We start from the raw sequence: 15,843 nt of genomic DNA, 5'->3' as shown, positions 1-15,843 counted from the left end.
ATACTACCCATGAAAATCAATGTAAATTACTCTATTTCGTCAAGAGTTGACGGCCTTAATAAAGAATGTTATCTTTCTCCCAAGTCATCCGTTTCATTCTACTCAGCCTACCTACTCGGCCTATACGACATTTTTATCCCGAGGAGTGAGCCGACCATTCAATTAGGAATGTTACGAAGAGCCATCCCTCATGTACATGGATGTGACTCTTCAATAGGCCGACTCTTAAAAGAAGAGATCGGCCTACTATTTGACAAGCATTTGCCTACTATTCGACAAGCATTAAGTATCTACTATTCGACAAACATCAAGTACTTACTATCTGACAAGCATTAAGTATCTACGCATTCGACAAACACTAAGTATCTACGCATTCAAAAGAATCATCATCATCATCCACAAAATTAAAATATCCAGAGCAACGCTGATGCATTGCAATATCCGTCGAATCCCAAAAATTATTTTAAAAAAATTATAACTAGCTGGTCGGAGGAGGAAGGGCCTCTTCAGCCTGAGTGGCAGGAGAAGCTCTAGAGTCGGGGGCTCGGCCGGTCACTTTTCATCATCAGTGGCGAGGGCGTCGAGGTTAAGGTCCAGATACATTTTCCGGACGTCCTCTACGCAGACATTATACCTACAATAGTAGAACTTTCTTACCTCGGCATCCCTGTCCTCTGAAGCTTTGTACGCCTCGACAGCAGCAGCGATTATCGAAGTGGTATAGGCCTTGAACTCGACCCGCTGAGCAGCCACCGCCTTCACAACTTTGACCTTTAGCTCTGTCACAATGTCATTCTTAACCCGCTCTAGCTTCTCCTTCAACAGGGCATTATGCTCATCTGCGAAATCGAGGGTGGCCTTGGTCTTGGCAAGTGCGAACTCAACCCCCTGGCAGTGGCTCTGAAGCTCATAAACATCCCCTTGGTAGAGCAGCTCCTTAACCTTCACCTCGGACATTGGCCCTGCAGCTCCTCTCGTTGACCCTGCAACTCCTCCCGCTCTTGCTTGAGCGCCTTGACCTCGGCCTAGAAGGCCTCGATCTCCTGATCCTTCTGAGTTATTTCTCTCAACCACGCCCGGGTCGAGAGGAACATGGGCACCAACTGAAACAGTAGAAGTAACAATTAATGTATTGAAACGAGTTAAAGCAGCCCAGAACCACTTATTCTTCCAATCTTTATTGGAAGTAGAGAGTTGGAGGACAAGACCCGAACCCTAATGGGCTCTAATAGCAAAGTAGTACTAACACGGCTTGTTGTGGTCATGTTTGGCCTGGTACAAGGATAGGAACTCATTTGGCGTCAGTTCCTGGTTCCGAGCTTGGTGCCAAATCATATACGAGGCCATTAAAATCCTCCAAGCATTGGGGATGAGTTGACCCAGAGCTAGCCTCAATTGTGCAGTTAAAGCTCAGAGGAAGGGGTTTAGCGAAAGCTAGAGTCCACACTGCAAGGAGTAGATGAAGATAACAACGTCCCCCTCGGTAGGATCTCCATGAGCTTCATGGGGGGCTGGAGCTCGTATGTCTATGGAGTCTAAGATTTATAACTCCTCACAAATTTTAGCCATTTGGGACTCAACCAGCATGGAGCCCCCATGAACGAGCTCTTCTGACTGACCACCCGATGGCCCAGCTAAGGCTCTCCTCATCGGGTCTCGGGGTATTCTTTTGAACCTCTAGGGTGTGAGTTGGCCTTACTGCTCTTCCCTTGTTACGGGCGTGAGTAGAGTGGGATGGGCTCCAGAGGCTCCTTCGAGGCCTCAAGCCTAGAGTCTATGCACTCAGGCTCAGATTCTTCCTAGTAGCCACTACCTCCCTGGGCATCATCTGAGCCGTCTGACATTGTGACTGGAAAACAAAAGGAAAATGGAACAAAAGAAGATGGGAAAATGGAAAAACTCACAGGAAATTATCGCTCCGGGGATCTCTAGAGGCAAGAAACTCTCTAAGCTTTCAGGGCATAGAGATGTGCAGAAGAATGAAAGAGTGATTTATATAGCCCCAGCGTGACTGATTGTCATCATTGCGAATAGCTGTCTCCGAAGTTGAACTGGTACAAGCCAAGTTGGGGAAACACGTGGCAACAGACCATTAACTGTTGCGCTCCAAGCCATGTGCCGCTGATCAGTTATTACACTTCGACTTCACTCCCGAGAGTCCACGCAGCAGTCTCGCACGGGCCCTGGCGATTCGGATCTGTAACCGTTGCCATGTGTTCTGTAGTGATAGGCTTGTAGTCGAAGGGACATAGCAATGCGCTGCCTCGATGATGAAGAAGTATAAATGCAAGTGTACGACATGACCTGAACAGGACAACTCTTCATTATAAGAGATACGACGGATCGCTTCCCTAGGTATTTACTCCCTAAGTTCGAGATCGCACTTAGAGAGTAGGGGGTTTCTGTTATAGGTAAAACCGAACCGAGCCACACCGAGATTAACTTTGAGATGTCTTGGATCCACAAATATAGCCTCGGATCGACAACATCCGCCCCGAGGCTTGGATGGCTTGGATCACTTGCACCTGATCAGTGGATGGATACTACCTGATGGATGGTCCAGATTCACTAACTTACCTGTCACATGTTAGATATTGTGCTACGAATGCGGATCACTCATCCAACGCCCTAGAGTTGCTGTGAACTTGATGGATTAGAAAAGGGGCGCTTTCCACAAGTGGAAGGTGAAGCAGTGGATCCTGACCGTCCATATAGTAGGTCCTCTCTGAGGATGAGTTGCAGATGAAAATCACAAAAAAATGGATGATTGTATCATATGGGCGGTGGCCTTTGAATGGATAGTCAGGGTGAAAATGGATTCAACAGAAGAACTTGATGGCTAGGATCGTCAGTTGAATGTGATTTTCAACCTAAGTCGAATATTTTCCTTTCGCACTGTGGATGGACCATGTATAAAATGCCTCTTAGATTGGACAGTTCTAAGCTTTCGAATTTTGGGCTACAAATGGACGTTTGAGAAGAGACACAAGCCATGGTTGACACTCAACCAAAAAGGTGTTAATATGAGGGGCTAAGATCTTACTTGCGTGCGATATCTAAGCCCCTCATCTTGTGGCCCCCACCGTACATCTCCGATGGCCAAATGATCAGGCCATTCGTTCGTCATGTGAGCCACACTTGTATGATGAAAAGATAGGGTCAAAAAACTTGACCATCGATCTATATTCATTGGACACCGGTGGCCCACCTCATGACTGAACTAGCCATGATTGAACAACCAGCCAAAGTTGGGCCCACCTGATTAACTAACCACTTTCCTTTTCACGTCGTACCACATTGATGGGGTAATGCGGGGGTATTTTCACACCGAGCTTGGGTGGGGTGGCCTATAGGATGCAGGGGCACACTAGAGGTGGGAGGCCCGTAAAACCCATGGATTTGGGGCCGTGTGAAGCAAGTAGCTCGTGTTAGGCGGAACCCATGGATTTGAGGCTCACAAGGAGAGTTCGGCCAAAGATCTAACTCATAGACTTGGAGCCTAGGCTATGAGATAAAATGGATTAACTCGCCATGCTCTAATAGTTTGATTTTTTAGAGCAAGTGGTTAATTATCCTGTATCAAATTGATATCAGAGTGGGACGTCCCGTGTTTTAGACTCTTCAACGGGGGTGATTAATGCGATGACATTTTCACACTGGGCTTTGTATTCCAATCATTATTAATGTAACTAATGCATCTTGCATTTAAACCTTGAGTTTTATTATATATATATTTTTTTCTAATACCTATTTCTTTATGCATGTGTGGCCCACTTGATTAAGCGATGGATTTGATTAAGGGATGGATCAGAAACATTCATTGTAGGTAACATGCATGTGATCAATTTTGGGCTTGGATAGGTTGGGCCCAGGCCTCACTAATTTTTATTTGTGTTCTTGGGCTTGGCCTGCAGTGCCGCAAGCATCATGGAGGTTATAAAATTTCACATTATATATCGGTAAAATTTAAAATTTCTCATAGTAAAGGATATTGTCATGAGATTTTCAAAATATTGGTAAATTTTAAAATTTCACATTTTTTATTATGATTTTAACTAGAAAAGTAGTAAATTTCTCAAACAACTCATTATATATTCTTAATTAATTTACAATATATATTTTCAATTTATTTTATTTTTTTGTGAGATTTTCCTGTCCAGGCTGAAAGATCGCCGACAATGAGATTTGTTGATAGGAGCCCTTGCTGGGCCTGGTCCTTGGACCATATAGTATTGAACCCGGCCCAGCCCAAACCTCACACAATGCCATCGAGAGCAGAAATGTGGGACACGTAGGGAAGATGAGCTAGGTGGACGGCCCTCATTCTTCCTTGATGGCAAGAAGATCCGAGTGGCAAATTCCACGGTATAGTATCTTCAAAGTCACATCATCATCTCCATTAGCCCTGAAAAGAAAGTAATCAGAGGTAATATATAACACATGTTAGGATAGCAAAGATCAGTCTTATACAGATCTGTTAAATATTATTAACCGTCTGATCAATGGCATTTAATATGAACAGACAAGATCATTTACACAAAAAATAGGTCCAATCAGAATCAACATTCACTTGGCCAATGTAACCATCCCACCAACCGGTTGCATGGAAAGGTCTCCATACCTTCATTAAGTGTACCATATTTTTGTTTCCTGTGGTGTGGCCCATCTGATGAGTAGATGGGGCTGATCTTTTGCACAAGTAATTCTCGTGGTGGAGTTTAACCTATTGAAAGGGTTGGATGTTCCACGTAAATGAGAAATGAGTAGTTATCTGCTAGGTGAACCACAACTTGTTGTCCCAGCAGTTGGATTTGAGACCCCTCTCTCTCTCTCTCTCTCTCTCTCTCTCTCTCTCTCTCTCTCTCTCTCTCTCTCTCTCTCTCTATATATATATATATATATATATATATATATATATGTGTGTGTGTGTGTGTGTGTGTGTGTGTGTTTACATATATGAGATGTTTACATACATGCCTGTTTGGTAGATCCCGTCCGATTCTCATAAGCGTTATGATGGTTGGCACACCGACCGGCGTCAATTGGAAATAATGCCAAAAGCACGAGTTAAACCGTGTGAAGAAAAAAAGGGGGAGAAAAGGAAGCAATGTAGTGTGATATTTTTACGAGTTGGAATTTACTCCCAACGCCTTCCCTTTCTTTCCTTGTTGGGGCCCATTTTCTTCTTTTTATTTTTCTTTGTTCTGTTGCACAAGGTCTCCACAGGCTTCGATTGCCTGGTGAGCACGTGTGTTTCATCCATGCCGTTCATCTGTTTCCTAATGAATTTTAGGGCATGAGTCCACAAATAAAACAGATCCAAAGCATAATGAACCACACCACAGGAAACAATGGTGATTCAACACCCACCATTACGGGCTTCCTGGGTCACGAAGGTTTTGGATCAAGCTAATATTTGTATTTTCCCTTCATCCAGGTTAGTGTGACCTTATCAACAGGTTAGATGGCAAATAAATATCAAGGTGGGCCCTTGGAAGATTTCAATGGTGGGCGTCATTATTCCACTGTTTCCAGTGGTGGTCCCGGCTACAATATAGAGATAGCGTCAGCAAAGCATGTTGATAAGGGGTGCGGATTAGGCACGTTTCTGGCCTCACCCAACATGGCATGGCCCTGACTGTGTGGCCATCCTTGATGTATGTGTAGTATATCCATGCAGGTTAAATGCTGCCCAGCCTCACCTATCATGGTTTGGCCCTAACCATGCATGGGGTCCACCTTGATGTATGTGTAATATATCCACACCCTCCATCGGTGTTGCCCGCTCAGATTGGGGCATGAGCCCAAAACTAAAGTACATTCAAGTCTTACAGGAAATAGTAGCGATTGAATGCCCACCACTAAAAAACTTTTCAAAGCATATGATAATGTTTATTTGCCATCCAACCTGTTGATAAGGTTATACAGATCAGGATGAAGGGAAAAACTGAATATCATTTTCATTCAAAACTTGTGGCCCACAACAAGTTTTTAATGGTCAATCACCACTGTTTCTTGTAATGTGGTCCACTTGAGATTTGGATTTACTTCATTTTTTTGTCTCATGCCCTAAAATGATCTAGAAAAATAAACCAACTGCACGTGTGGACTACACATCAGGGTGGGCTCTATAGTCACAGCCGCAAATAATCCACTCTGCATTTAAGTAGTTGGCTTTATTATTATGGCCAAACTCTCAAAGCACCACCTGACCCAATCAAATCTCAGCGCCTAACATGGTTCTCCAAATTTATTGAACCTACGTCATAAAACACACACAGATCTGGTTATCCAAATTCATTGAATCTACGTCATAAAACACACACATCAAGGTGGGGCAAGGGTCACCCTACAACCTTTTTCGACTAATCCCCACGTATTAAATCATTGTTTCCCGTGTTTGATTTATATTACCTTGCAGCCATGTTGATCCCTACAAACCAAAATTATTGAAAGATACCAATAGAATGTGATACTCATCTAGCCTTTAATAGCAATGAAAACCTAAGAAAAAAAAGGTCGTGTACCTAGCAAGAATCCGGGCATATGTAGCAACAAAAAACAAGTGGCCAAACACATGACTACGTGGACAACATAGATTCTGACTCAAACCAACGAAAACATAGCACCCTAAAAACTATATGACTGGTGGGCCACGTGGATGGTTATTCAAATCGACGGTTTACGGAGATTCCAAGGTATTCCCCACATCGATGACGAACCGGTATTGTACGTCCGCCTTCGCGAGCCGCTCCATGGCCGTATTCACATAGTCCATCTGAATAACTTCAATGTCCGCCGTGATGTTGTGCTTGGCGGCAAAGTCAATCATCTCTTGGGTCTCTTTGATTCCTCCAATGAGACTTCCGGCCACGGTCTTCCTCCCTGCAAAATCAGAACAATTCAGTGGGGGAAAATAATAGATGGGCAACGATCTTCTAGCCCGTTCATTTGTGATCAGTGATGAAATTTTACAATGTTAAATATCCTGATTCATGAAATTTGGTGCAGCCAAACGCAGCCTTCACTAAATATTTGAATTACACAAATCTATAGGACAGTTAAAGACAATGAAAGGATGTTTACTTACCGAAAAGCAGTGGGAATACCGGTAGCTCAAGAGGCTTCTCTGGTGCACCCAACATAACCAGCTTCCCATTAGTCTTAAGCAGGCCTATCAACGGCAGGATCGGGTGGACCGCCGAGACCGTATCGATGATACCATCCATGGTACCCATGGCAGCCTACACCACAAAATATGAAACGAATATATCATCACCGTATAATGTTAACTTGGTCATAATTACATGACCTTTTCAATCCTAATAACAGATTGCTAAGTAAATCATCGCCATTTTAATCGAAGAATGGTGGGCCCCACTTACATGGCCGTTAAAATCAAGTGGGGCTCACTTCCAGTAGTCATGGTTCAATTTTGAATAGGGCTGTACATCATGCCGAGTCGAGTCAGAGGTGGGGCCAAGCTTGGCTTGACTCGTCCATATTATACTCAACTTCGCCCTTGAGCTCAACATTGAAGCTCGGCTTGTTTGTCAAAGCTACCGCGTCGAGCTAGTGGTTCGAGTCTAGTCAAGCCTCTTGAGTCGAGCTTCTTCATATGTCAATTTATTATATTTTTGACTAAAAAATACAAAGAGAGGAAAAGAAAGAGAGGGAATGGTTTTTTTTTTTTTTAAGTGTTATATATATATATATATATATATATATATATATATATATATATAACTTGGCTCAAACTCAACCTGAGCTTTAGAAAATAAGCTTGACTCGCCCCGAGTCGGCCTTTCAAGCCGAGTCAATCCGAGTTGACCGGGCTTTTCGAGCTAGCTCTACTCATGCACAGCCCTAATTTTGATGTGTGTAGGTTTTTGGATAGACTGAAACACACATGCATGGCCATGTTACTCACACGAACCCTGACTCACCTGCATCTGTGCCGGGTCACGGCTGACCAGGAATGAGTCAGCACCGAGTCGTTCGATTGCTTCCTTCTCCTTGTTAGGGGATGTACTGATTACTGTGACCTTCAACCCAAAGGCCTTGGCAAACTTAACTGCTACATGACCGAGTCCACCGAGCCCAACCACTCCTAGATGCTTGCCTGGCTCACTGAGCCCGTAATACCTCATTGGGCTGTACACTGTAATACCGGCGCACAATAGCGGTGCGGCCCCATCAAGTGGCAAGCTCTCGGGGAAGTGGATCACAAAGTTCTGATTGACCACCAGAAAATCGGAGTATCCACCGTACGTCATAGTGCCATCGTGGTACGTGGAATTGTAGGTGAGGATCATATTGGGACAGTAGTTCTCCGAGCCTTGCTCGCAGCTGGAGCATGATTTGCAGGATCCAACCATGCACCCGACGCCCGCCTTATCTCCAACCTTGAATTTTGATACCTCGGGCCCCACTTGGGTCACTATACCGACGATCTCGTGCCTGCAGGAACAGATGGCTTACATTAATTTCTGATGCTTCTTTAAATGATGATGAAGTGGGTAGGGTCTTTAAATGCTTCTTTAAATGATGATCAGGGGTTACTGCCTTCCGTTTAAAATAGACGCTGCTTCGGTGCACTTGAAAAGCCTCTGAGTTGGGTGGTCCTGGGACTGTGAAGCCAACCGTGGTGTATGTGTTTCACATCTATTTGCTAGCTCTGTTTTAAGTCATGGGCTCAAAAATGAAGCAATTCCAAATCTCATGTGAACTATACCACAGGAAAAGTGTTGGATCTAGCTGATATTTGTGTTTTCCCTTCATCCATGCCTGCATGCTTGTGTCACCTTATTAATATGGATGGCAAATAAGATAGATTCATGGTCATCTTACGGACGGATGACCATCCTGAAGGTGCCACTGATCGGAGATCCTGACCTTCCAATCTTGTGGTATGGATTAGGTTGCACTTATGAAAGGTGGATGATGGAGAAGTTAACAGTTACCTTTCACAAGGAGATAAAAAGCTTATCTTGCCAACACAGTTGGGTCTGCACGTGTGCTTGCTTATTATAAGGGAGATGGGATAAAGGGTCTCTCCGTATGCTAGCGAAGCACACGTGTGAAATATCCAAGCCATTCATTGGCCCAGCTTTCCCTCTTTGGACCATCCAGACACCATTTAGCGGTTCAGGTCATGTTCAAAGTGAGTGGGTCTCACCTGAGAACGAATGGCCTTTTTGTCCAAATGCTAGCGAAGCACACGTGTGAAACATATCACCTTTTTGATATCCTCGTCTTGCGCGAATCGCCTCTTCATATTTATGTATTCCCTTTCTAGAAACAATAAATAACGGCGTTAAGACGATCTTACCCTGGGAGTAAGGGGTAGACGGAATTTCCCCACTCATTTTTAACGGAGTGAAGATCCGAATGGCAGATTCCGCAGTACAGTATCTTGAGCGTGACATCGTCATCGCCGTTCGCCCTACAAATACATCAAAAATCAGATTAAAATATTTTCTATTTAAAAAGTCTTTGGCATGCATTAACTTTTATCATTCACTCGGTCGGTAAAGCTCCCACAAAAAATAAGACACGTGTCCATTGTCCAGACACTTCGCAGCTCGGCCCACCACGAAAGAAAAATAAAGTATCGGGCAGGTGGGGACGCCAAACAATATTCGAATCTGAAAATTTTAAAATCCTTTCAACGGTTGCATGTGTAACTTATATGTCACCAGACTCATTTTACTGGGCACATAGCCTACTAATGATGTCCCAAAACAATTAGAGTATCAGTTGCATCATTATAATGATTTTAATATTATGATCAGCACCACCCAAGCATTGTCCATGTATATGTAAATCAATAGTTAAAAATCATTGGTTAGCCAATCACTCGGACATAATGGTGTACTTGTAACCCATCTGAGACTTGTAATTTCATCACTTTTAAGTAAAGCATATATTTCAATGGGCTTATTGTAACCATTGTGTTAAGCATTACAAATGATTCACTAATTAGAGGTATTAAAGTTAATTTAGTAATTAAATTCCAACCCTTGTAAGTATACCATGCACAACTATTTTGGATTAAAGTTGATACTTAATCAAGGGTGCTAAACATAAGAGGATTTCAAATCAGATGTTCCAAATCCACGCTCCCAAACAGGACCTGGAAGGTTTTTCTTACCAAAGTACAAGTTTTTTCTCTCTTGGAAGGTGAGAATCCAGGTCTGTGACAAGTACATCATCTCTATGGCTTGTGTTTGGTCCACATCATTATTGGCTTTATCACCACTATTGCATTAAATGTATGATGTTGCCCAAGCACATGATAACAAATGGGTTTTCATGTTCTACTGGCAAGCAATAAATCGTGTAAGCTGATATTGCGAAAAGCTTTTTACGCCTATCAATGTCATTGGGAGGTGAGAATATGTGCTCCACACCCTTTCTTTAAAAGCATATATGTTCCACTTTCATCAACTTGTGGCACCGTACTATCTTTATAAACCACTTTTATTGTGAATCGGTACCATGAAAACAACAGGCACCCCTATGAAAATCACCATTCTAGAAAATCAGGCTCATCCGATCCCTGGGTTGGTCACACCTGCATGTTAGATCAGACCGTCTGTTGTCCATGAATACAGAGTGGCTCACCAGGTGATCGATCAAATGTGTCCGTTAATTGCACACCTGTATGCATTAATGTGACATTAATTGGAAAAAAGTAAAGTTGCTTGCACCAGAATGGAAGGAGATTGCCTCACCAGGTGTGTGGCCACCAGGTTTGGTGGGCCCTACCATGATGTATGTCTTATGTTCACATCGATCTGTTTATTTTGCGACATCACTTTAGGGCATGATACCGAGCATCACGGTCGGGCCCACACAGCTCGACTTCCCAAGAGGTCGAGCTACGTGGCCCCCACCGTGATGTGTGTCGAATATCCCAGTACTCGGTTGCACACCAGTTCTCGTGAGTTTCTATGACCCCGAAATCTGAACGGTCGTTGAAGGTTTCATGGGGTGCCACATCACATGGACCGTTCGGATTTTAGGCGCATGACATGTATCGAAAGGTGTGCCCGTGCGTATAGAAGGACGCCTCTGTGAAGGTACATCACAGGGGTGGAAAATACCAAAAAATTAAGAAGAGAGAGAAGATCTCGTTGATGAAACTATTGGAGCTTCCTAGCCGTTAGGGTCAGAGTCTCTTGTTTTAAGTTTATTTCTGTTAAGTTGAATAAGTCCTTCCTAAACTTGGGGAACAAGATTGCTTTCCGTTTAATGTAGTTATGCACCACGATTATAGGATTTTTTATCTCATTGTAAGGCTATTTATTAGCCACAACAGTTGTTTAGTAAAATAACAATTCTCCCAGCTTACGTGCAATCAGACTTTGCAAGGCTCTCTGCTATCTCTCTGATTCTAACACTCGTTGCACTAAAAACACGTATAAAAGAAAAATACAAGAAAAGAAAAGAAAAGAGGTTAGGAGAGGGCCAGAGCATAGAAAATACCGAAAAACCTACAAAAAAAATAAGAACAAAAATTACAAAGAAACTAAAAGAAGATCTCATTCAATTAAGAGAGAGAATAGAAATGCGAAAATACCCACCAAAAATAAAAAGAAAGATCTCATTACAATAAGAACACGCAAAAAGAAAAGAAATGAGGGTTCCCAAAAAATCAAGAAGAGAGAGAGATCTCATATACAATACCAAAAATACCCACGAAAAGAAAGAAGAAGAATTCCAAAGAAAACAAAGAGAAATGTCTCGTTGCAAAAGAAAAGGAAAGGAAAAAGATGAAGGGTATTGAGTAATACCTTCTAGAGAATTTGAAAGGGGAGAGGACTCCAGAAGAGTCTCTTGCAGCCCACCCAAACGCCTTTTGAGGGTGTTCTTCCTCTGGAGATTTCGACATTTCTCTTTTCTTCCTTTCAGAGAGAGAGAGAGAGAGAGAGAGAGAGAGAGAGAGAGAGAGAGAGAGAGAGAGAGAGAGAGAGAGAGAGTTGTGTGGCTGTGACATGATGCCAGGCGCCTCTTAAATATGAGGGGGCGGATGTATAGAAACAAGAAATGAGTCCGGATCCTCTGTTATCTGGTCAACAGAGATTTCCTGATACCTTAATGCTCATTGGTCCACGTCACCACCCACTAAAAAAATAAAAATAAATAAAAAAAGCTTCGGACGCCAAACCATCAGGGTAACAGGGAATCCCTGTTGACCAGACAACAGGGGATCCCGACTCAAACAAGTTTGGTTCCGTCTCCGGGCGTCATTACTGACGTTAGCAGTCGATGCTCTGGTTTCGCTGGACTCTTTGATACGTAGGCCGTGCGCACCAAAAAAGGCCACCGTGGCAAACATTGACTGGAAGTGGATTGGCTGGTGTACTGCAAGGAATCGGATTGCGTACTGAGTTATTCAGTGCGCTCTTATCGTACTGAGTAAACTCAGTTGGGCCCACTGCGAATGCCTGTGGTTTATCCGCACCGTCCATTCGTTTTTTCAGATCATTTTATGGGTTCAACCCAAAATTGATACATATACAAAGCTCAATTGGACGATACCACTGGAAAAAGTGGAAGTATTGATTTCAACCGTTGAAAACTTTCTAAGGCCCCCAGTGATGTTTATTTGTCATCCAACCTGTTCATAAGATAGGAAAGGCATGGATGAAGGGAAAACACAAATATCAGCTTGATCTAAAACTGTCCCCATGAAATTTTCAACGGTAGATGTTCAATTCACACTGTTTCCGGTGGTGTGGTCCAATTGAGGTTTGTATATACTCCATTTTTTCAATAAAGCCCTAAAATTATGTGTTAAAAGAGATGGACAGAGTGGATATAATGTATGAATGACACTGGGGCCCACAGAGTTTTCTCAGTACGCTTAGGGCCTGTTTGGCCGGACCGATCCCACGGTTTTAGGTGGGATGGGATTCAAAAAACATCGTATTACCCATGGCAGGGACTGTTCCCTGTTGCCATGGAACAAGCTTAATCCCCTTTGTTGTTTGTAATACGGTAGCACATTGAAAGGATATACTCACCATCAATTGAAACTATTGGCAATAACACACATGTGTTATATCTTAATTGTTCATTTGTTTTGTAACCTCATTTTATGGCATGGGCCTAAAAATGAGGCAGATCCAAAACTTATGTGGCTCTAAAGAAGTTTTCAATGATAAGTATTCAATCCTCGTTGCTTTCTATGATGGGGTCCACTTGAACTTTAGATCTACCTGATTTTTTGGTCCATGCTCTAAAATGATCTCAAAAATTGGGTGGACAGCGTGGATATAGCCCACACATCATGGTGGGACCTACACAACTTGTTAACATTGAGTGATATTAGCACGGGACCCGGTACAATTCCATGTAGCCCACTTCCAAGCTTTTCCACTCTTCCCAAACATGGAGTGGAATTGACACAGGACCAGATGCAATTCCATCCCACCTAAGCCCATCTAATCCAGCCAGCCAAACAGGCCCTTACCGTACTGAGTTACTAAGTACACAATCTGCTTCCGTACCACACACACCACCAACCTGGTGTCAATACGTGTCGTGCGAAGACGAGCGCTGACGCTCCTCTAACTCTGAGTTATATGAACGGTTCAAAGGATATCAAAGTTACTTGGTCCATGATGATCTATATATCATATCCACACCGTTCGTCCATTTTTCGAGATCATTTTATATCTTTATTTCAAAAATGAGTCATACCCAAAGCTCAAGTAGACCACATCATAAATAACAATGAGACAATAATTCTCACGATTAAAACAAACATAGGGCCCACCATAGTATTTATTTTACATCCAAACTGCTCATAATATCACGCGCAAACCTAAATGAAGGGGAAAAGCAAATATAATATGAAAGTTCTGTGACCCCAAAGGATTTAGTGGTAGATGTTCAATCCCCTACAACTTTTTTACAATATCGTCCACTTGGGCTTTTGATATTTCTTATCTATAGTATCTAGCCATACCACTAGCATGCCAAGCAGACGAACGGTTACCACGAGCTCACCTAGTAGGCAGACGGTTGGGATATAACTCATACCTTAACATGGGACCCACAAAACTTGGTGACATCAACACCCCAGCTAGATTGGTGGTGCGTGGTACACCGGCCAGCCAATCAGCTTCCATATTGACTCACACTAAACAGATTAAATAGTTTAACCCACTTTCTCTAATTCATTAAAGTTCAAAAATCGTATTGATTGGTTGAACAAGCAGATTCGTTAGCACTTGTCCGACCATCCTGACCACTGATTCGTAGGCACTTGTACCTTGCATCAAGACCGTTGGATTTTTCAGCTTTAACCGTCCAATAAATATCCTCCATCTGACAGTTGGGTAATAAAATAAGCATACTTATTTTTTCACCGTACATCTAAAAGCACCAGTATCTTGTCCGTTTTAGTTTTAATTTCTGGCTAACTTTGATGTATGTATTCTTTATCCACGCCATCCATCTGATTTTATGGATGATTTTCGGGCATCATCTCAAAAAATGAATCAGATCCAGTAATCAAGTGGACCACACACACACACACACACACACACACATATATATATATATGGAAAAGGTACTATGCGCTCAACCTCACGATAAGCTCCCGTGAGGTCGAGCTATGTGGGCCCCACCGTGATGCGTGTTGACCATCAACACCGTGCATTTGATGGGTCCCCTCTAAATTATGGGATATCCCAAAAATCAGCCGTATACGGAACTCAGGTGGGCCATACCATCTAAAATCATGTGAAGACACCATTAAAACATATAAAAGTACTTGGTGGGGCCCACCTGAGTTTTGAATGCTGCTGAAACTTGGTATGAACCCTCATCCAAGTGGTACACACATAATGGATGGGCTGGATTTGCAAACCACATCTCGGTGGGCTCAAAAAATTGATTATGAATATTTTAATGGTGCACGGCCCCTCCCCACTTCTGTATGTGGTGTGGCCCACACAAGTCACAGATTGACTTGATTTTTGAGACCTAGGCCCACGATGGAATGGTGCATCTGACTGATGGGGTAGATTTTTGAAACGCATCACGGTGGGGCCCACACAACTCAACCTCATGGGATGGACTCGTGAGGTCGAGCGCATAGTACCTTTTCCCATATATATATATATATATATATATATATATATATATATATATATATATATATATATATATATATAGGAAATAGTGGTGATATATAGCATCACCCACTTCACCGCACGGGGGCTTAGTCCTAATCTCGAGTGTGGCAGACATGTATACATATGGGCCATTGTGATGAAATTGTCCTAGAGTTATGATTTTGATTACGGATATGATTTTGGTTATGATGGTACAAATGCAACATGTGGACATGTATGATATTCAACCAAGCAACCGACACCCTCCTTGTCTCCGACCTTGAATTTTTATATCGTAGGCCCCACTTGGGTCACTATACCTACAATCTGGTGCATGCAGAAACATATCGGTTATAATAATTTCTCTGATGGTTCTTTGAATTAAATATGATGAGGTGGCTACAGTGTTTTTACTACAACTCTATAATACATTTACTTGACTTAAAATTGTTTGGACTCATGGAAGCACACAAAGATGAATTAAACAAGATACTCATAATCGCACAAACCAAGTTCAACAAGAATGCAATCTAAATTTACATCAAAAAACACTTTTGAAAAAAAACCACTGCGCAAAAGGATAATGCACTATGAAGCGAAGTTACAAGAGAAAAACCTTACCGATCAAAGCCCCAAAAAGAAAAGCCCAAGCTTTTATCTTCAAAATCACTCTCAAACCGTTAAGCACATTTAGATAACCCTAATTCCGATT

General features: G+C 42.6%; 1 protein-coding gene across 2 annotated transcripts; it reads right to left on the bottom strand.

The window, feature by feature from the left end:
- Nucleotides 1-6,377: 6,377 nt before the first annotated feature.
- Nucleotides 6,378-11,963, bottom strand: LOC131229329 (probable mannitol dehydrogenase). 2 transcript variants are annotated; one of them, XM_058225262.1, is made up of 5 exons: nucleotides 11,799-11,963; nucleotides 9,332-9,445; nucleotides 7,947-8,460; nucleotides 7,091-7,244; nucleotides 6,378-6,885 (listed from the first exon to the last, which is right to left on the bottom strand). In XM_058225262.1, the coding sequence occupies exons 1-5, from the start codon at nucleotides 11,894-11,896 to the stop codon at nucleotides 6,683-6,685; spliced, it is 1,083 nt and encodes a 360-aa protein (XP_058081245.1). In that variant the 5' UTR covers nucleotides 11,897-11,963; the 3' UTR covers nucleotides 6,378-6,682. The 2 variants fall into 2 exon arrangements, with proteins under 2 accessions (XP_058081245.1, XP_058081246.1); XM_058225263.1 differs by lacking the exon at nucleotides 9,332-9,445 and having other exon boundaries at nucleotides 11,799-11,962.
- Nucleotides 11,964-15,843: the final 3,880 nt, after the last annotated feature.

This window comes from Magnolia sinica, chromosome 16 (assembly GCF_029962835.1).
Source record: "Magnolia sinica isolate HGM2019 chromosome 16, MsV1, whole genome shotgun sequence".
In the NCBI taxonomy this organism is placed as follows: Eukaryota; Viridiplantae; Streptophyta; class Magnoliopsida; order Magnoliales; family Magnoliaceae; genus Magnolia; species Magnolia sinica.
This window is presented reverse-complemented; position numbering and strand designations above follow the sequence as displayed.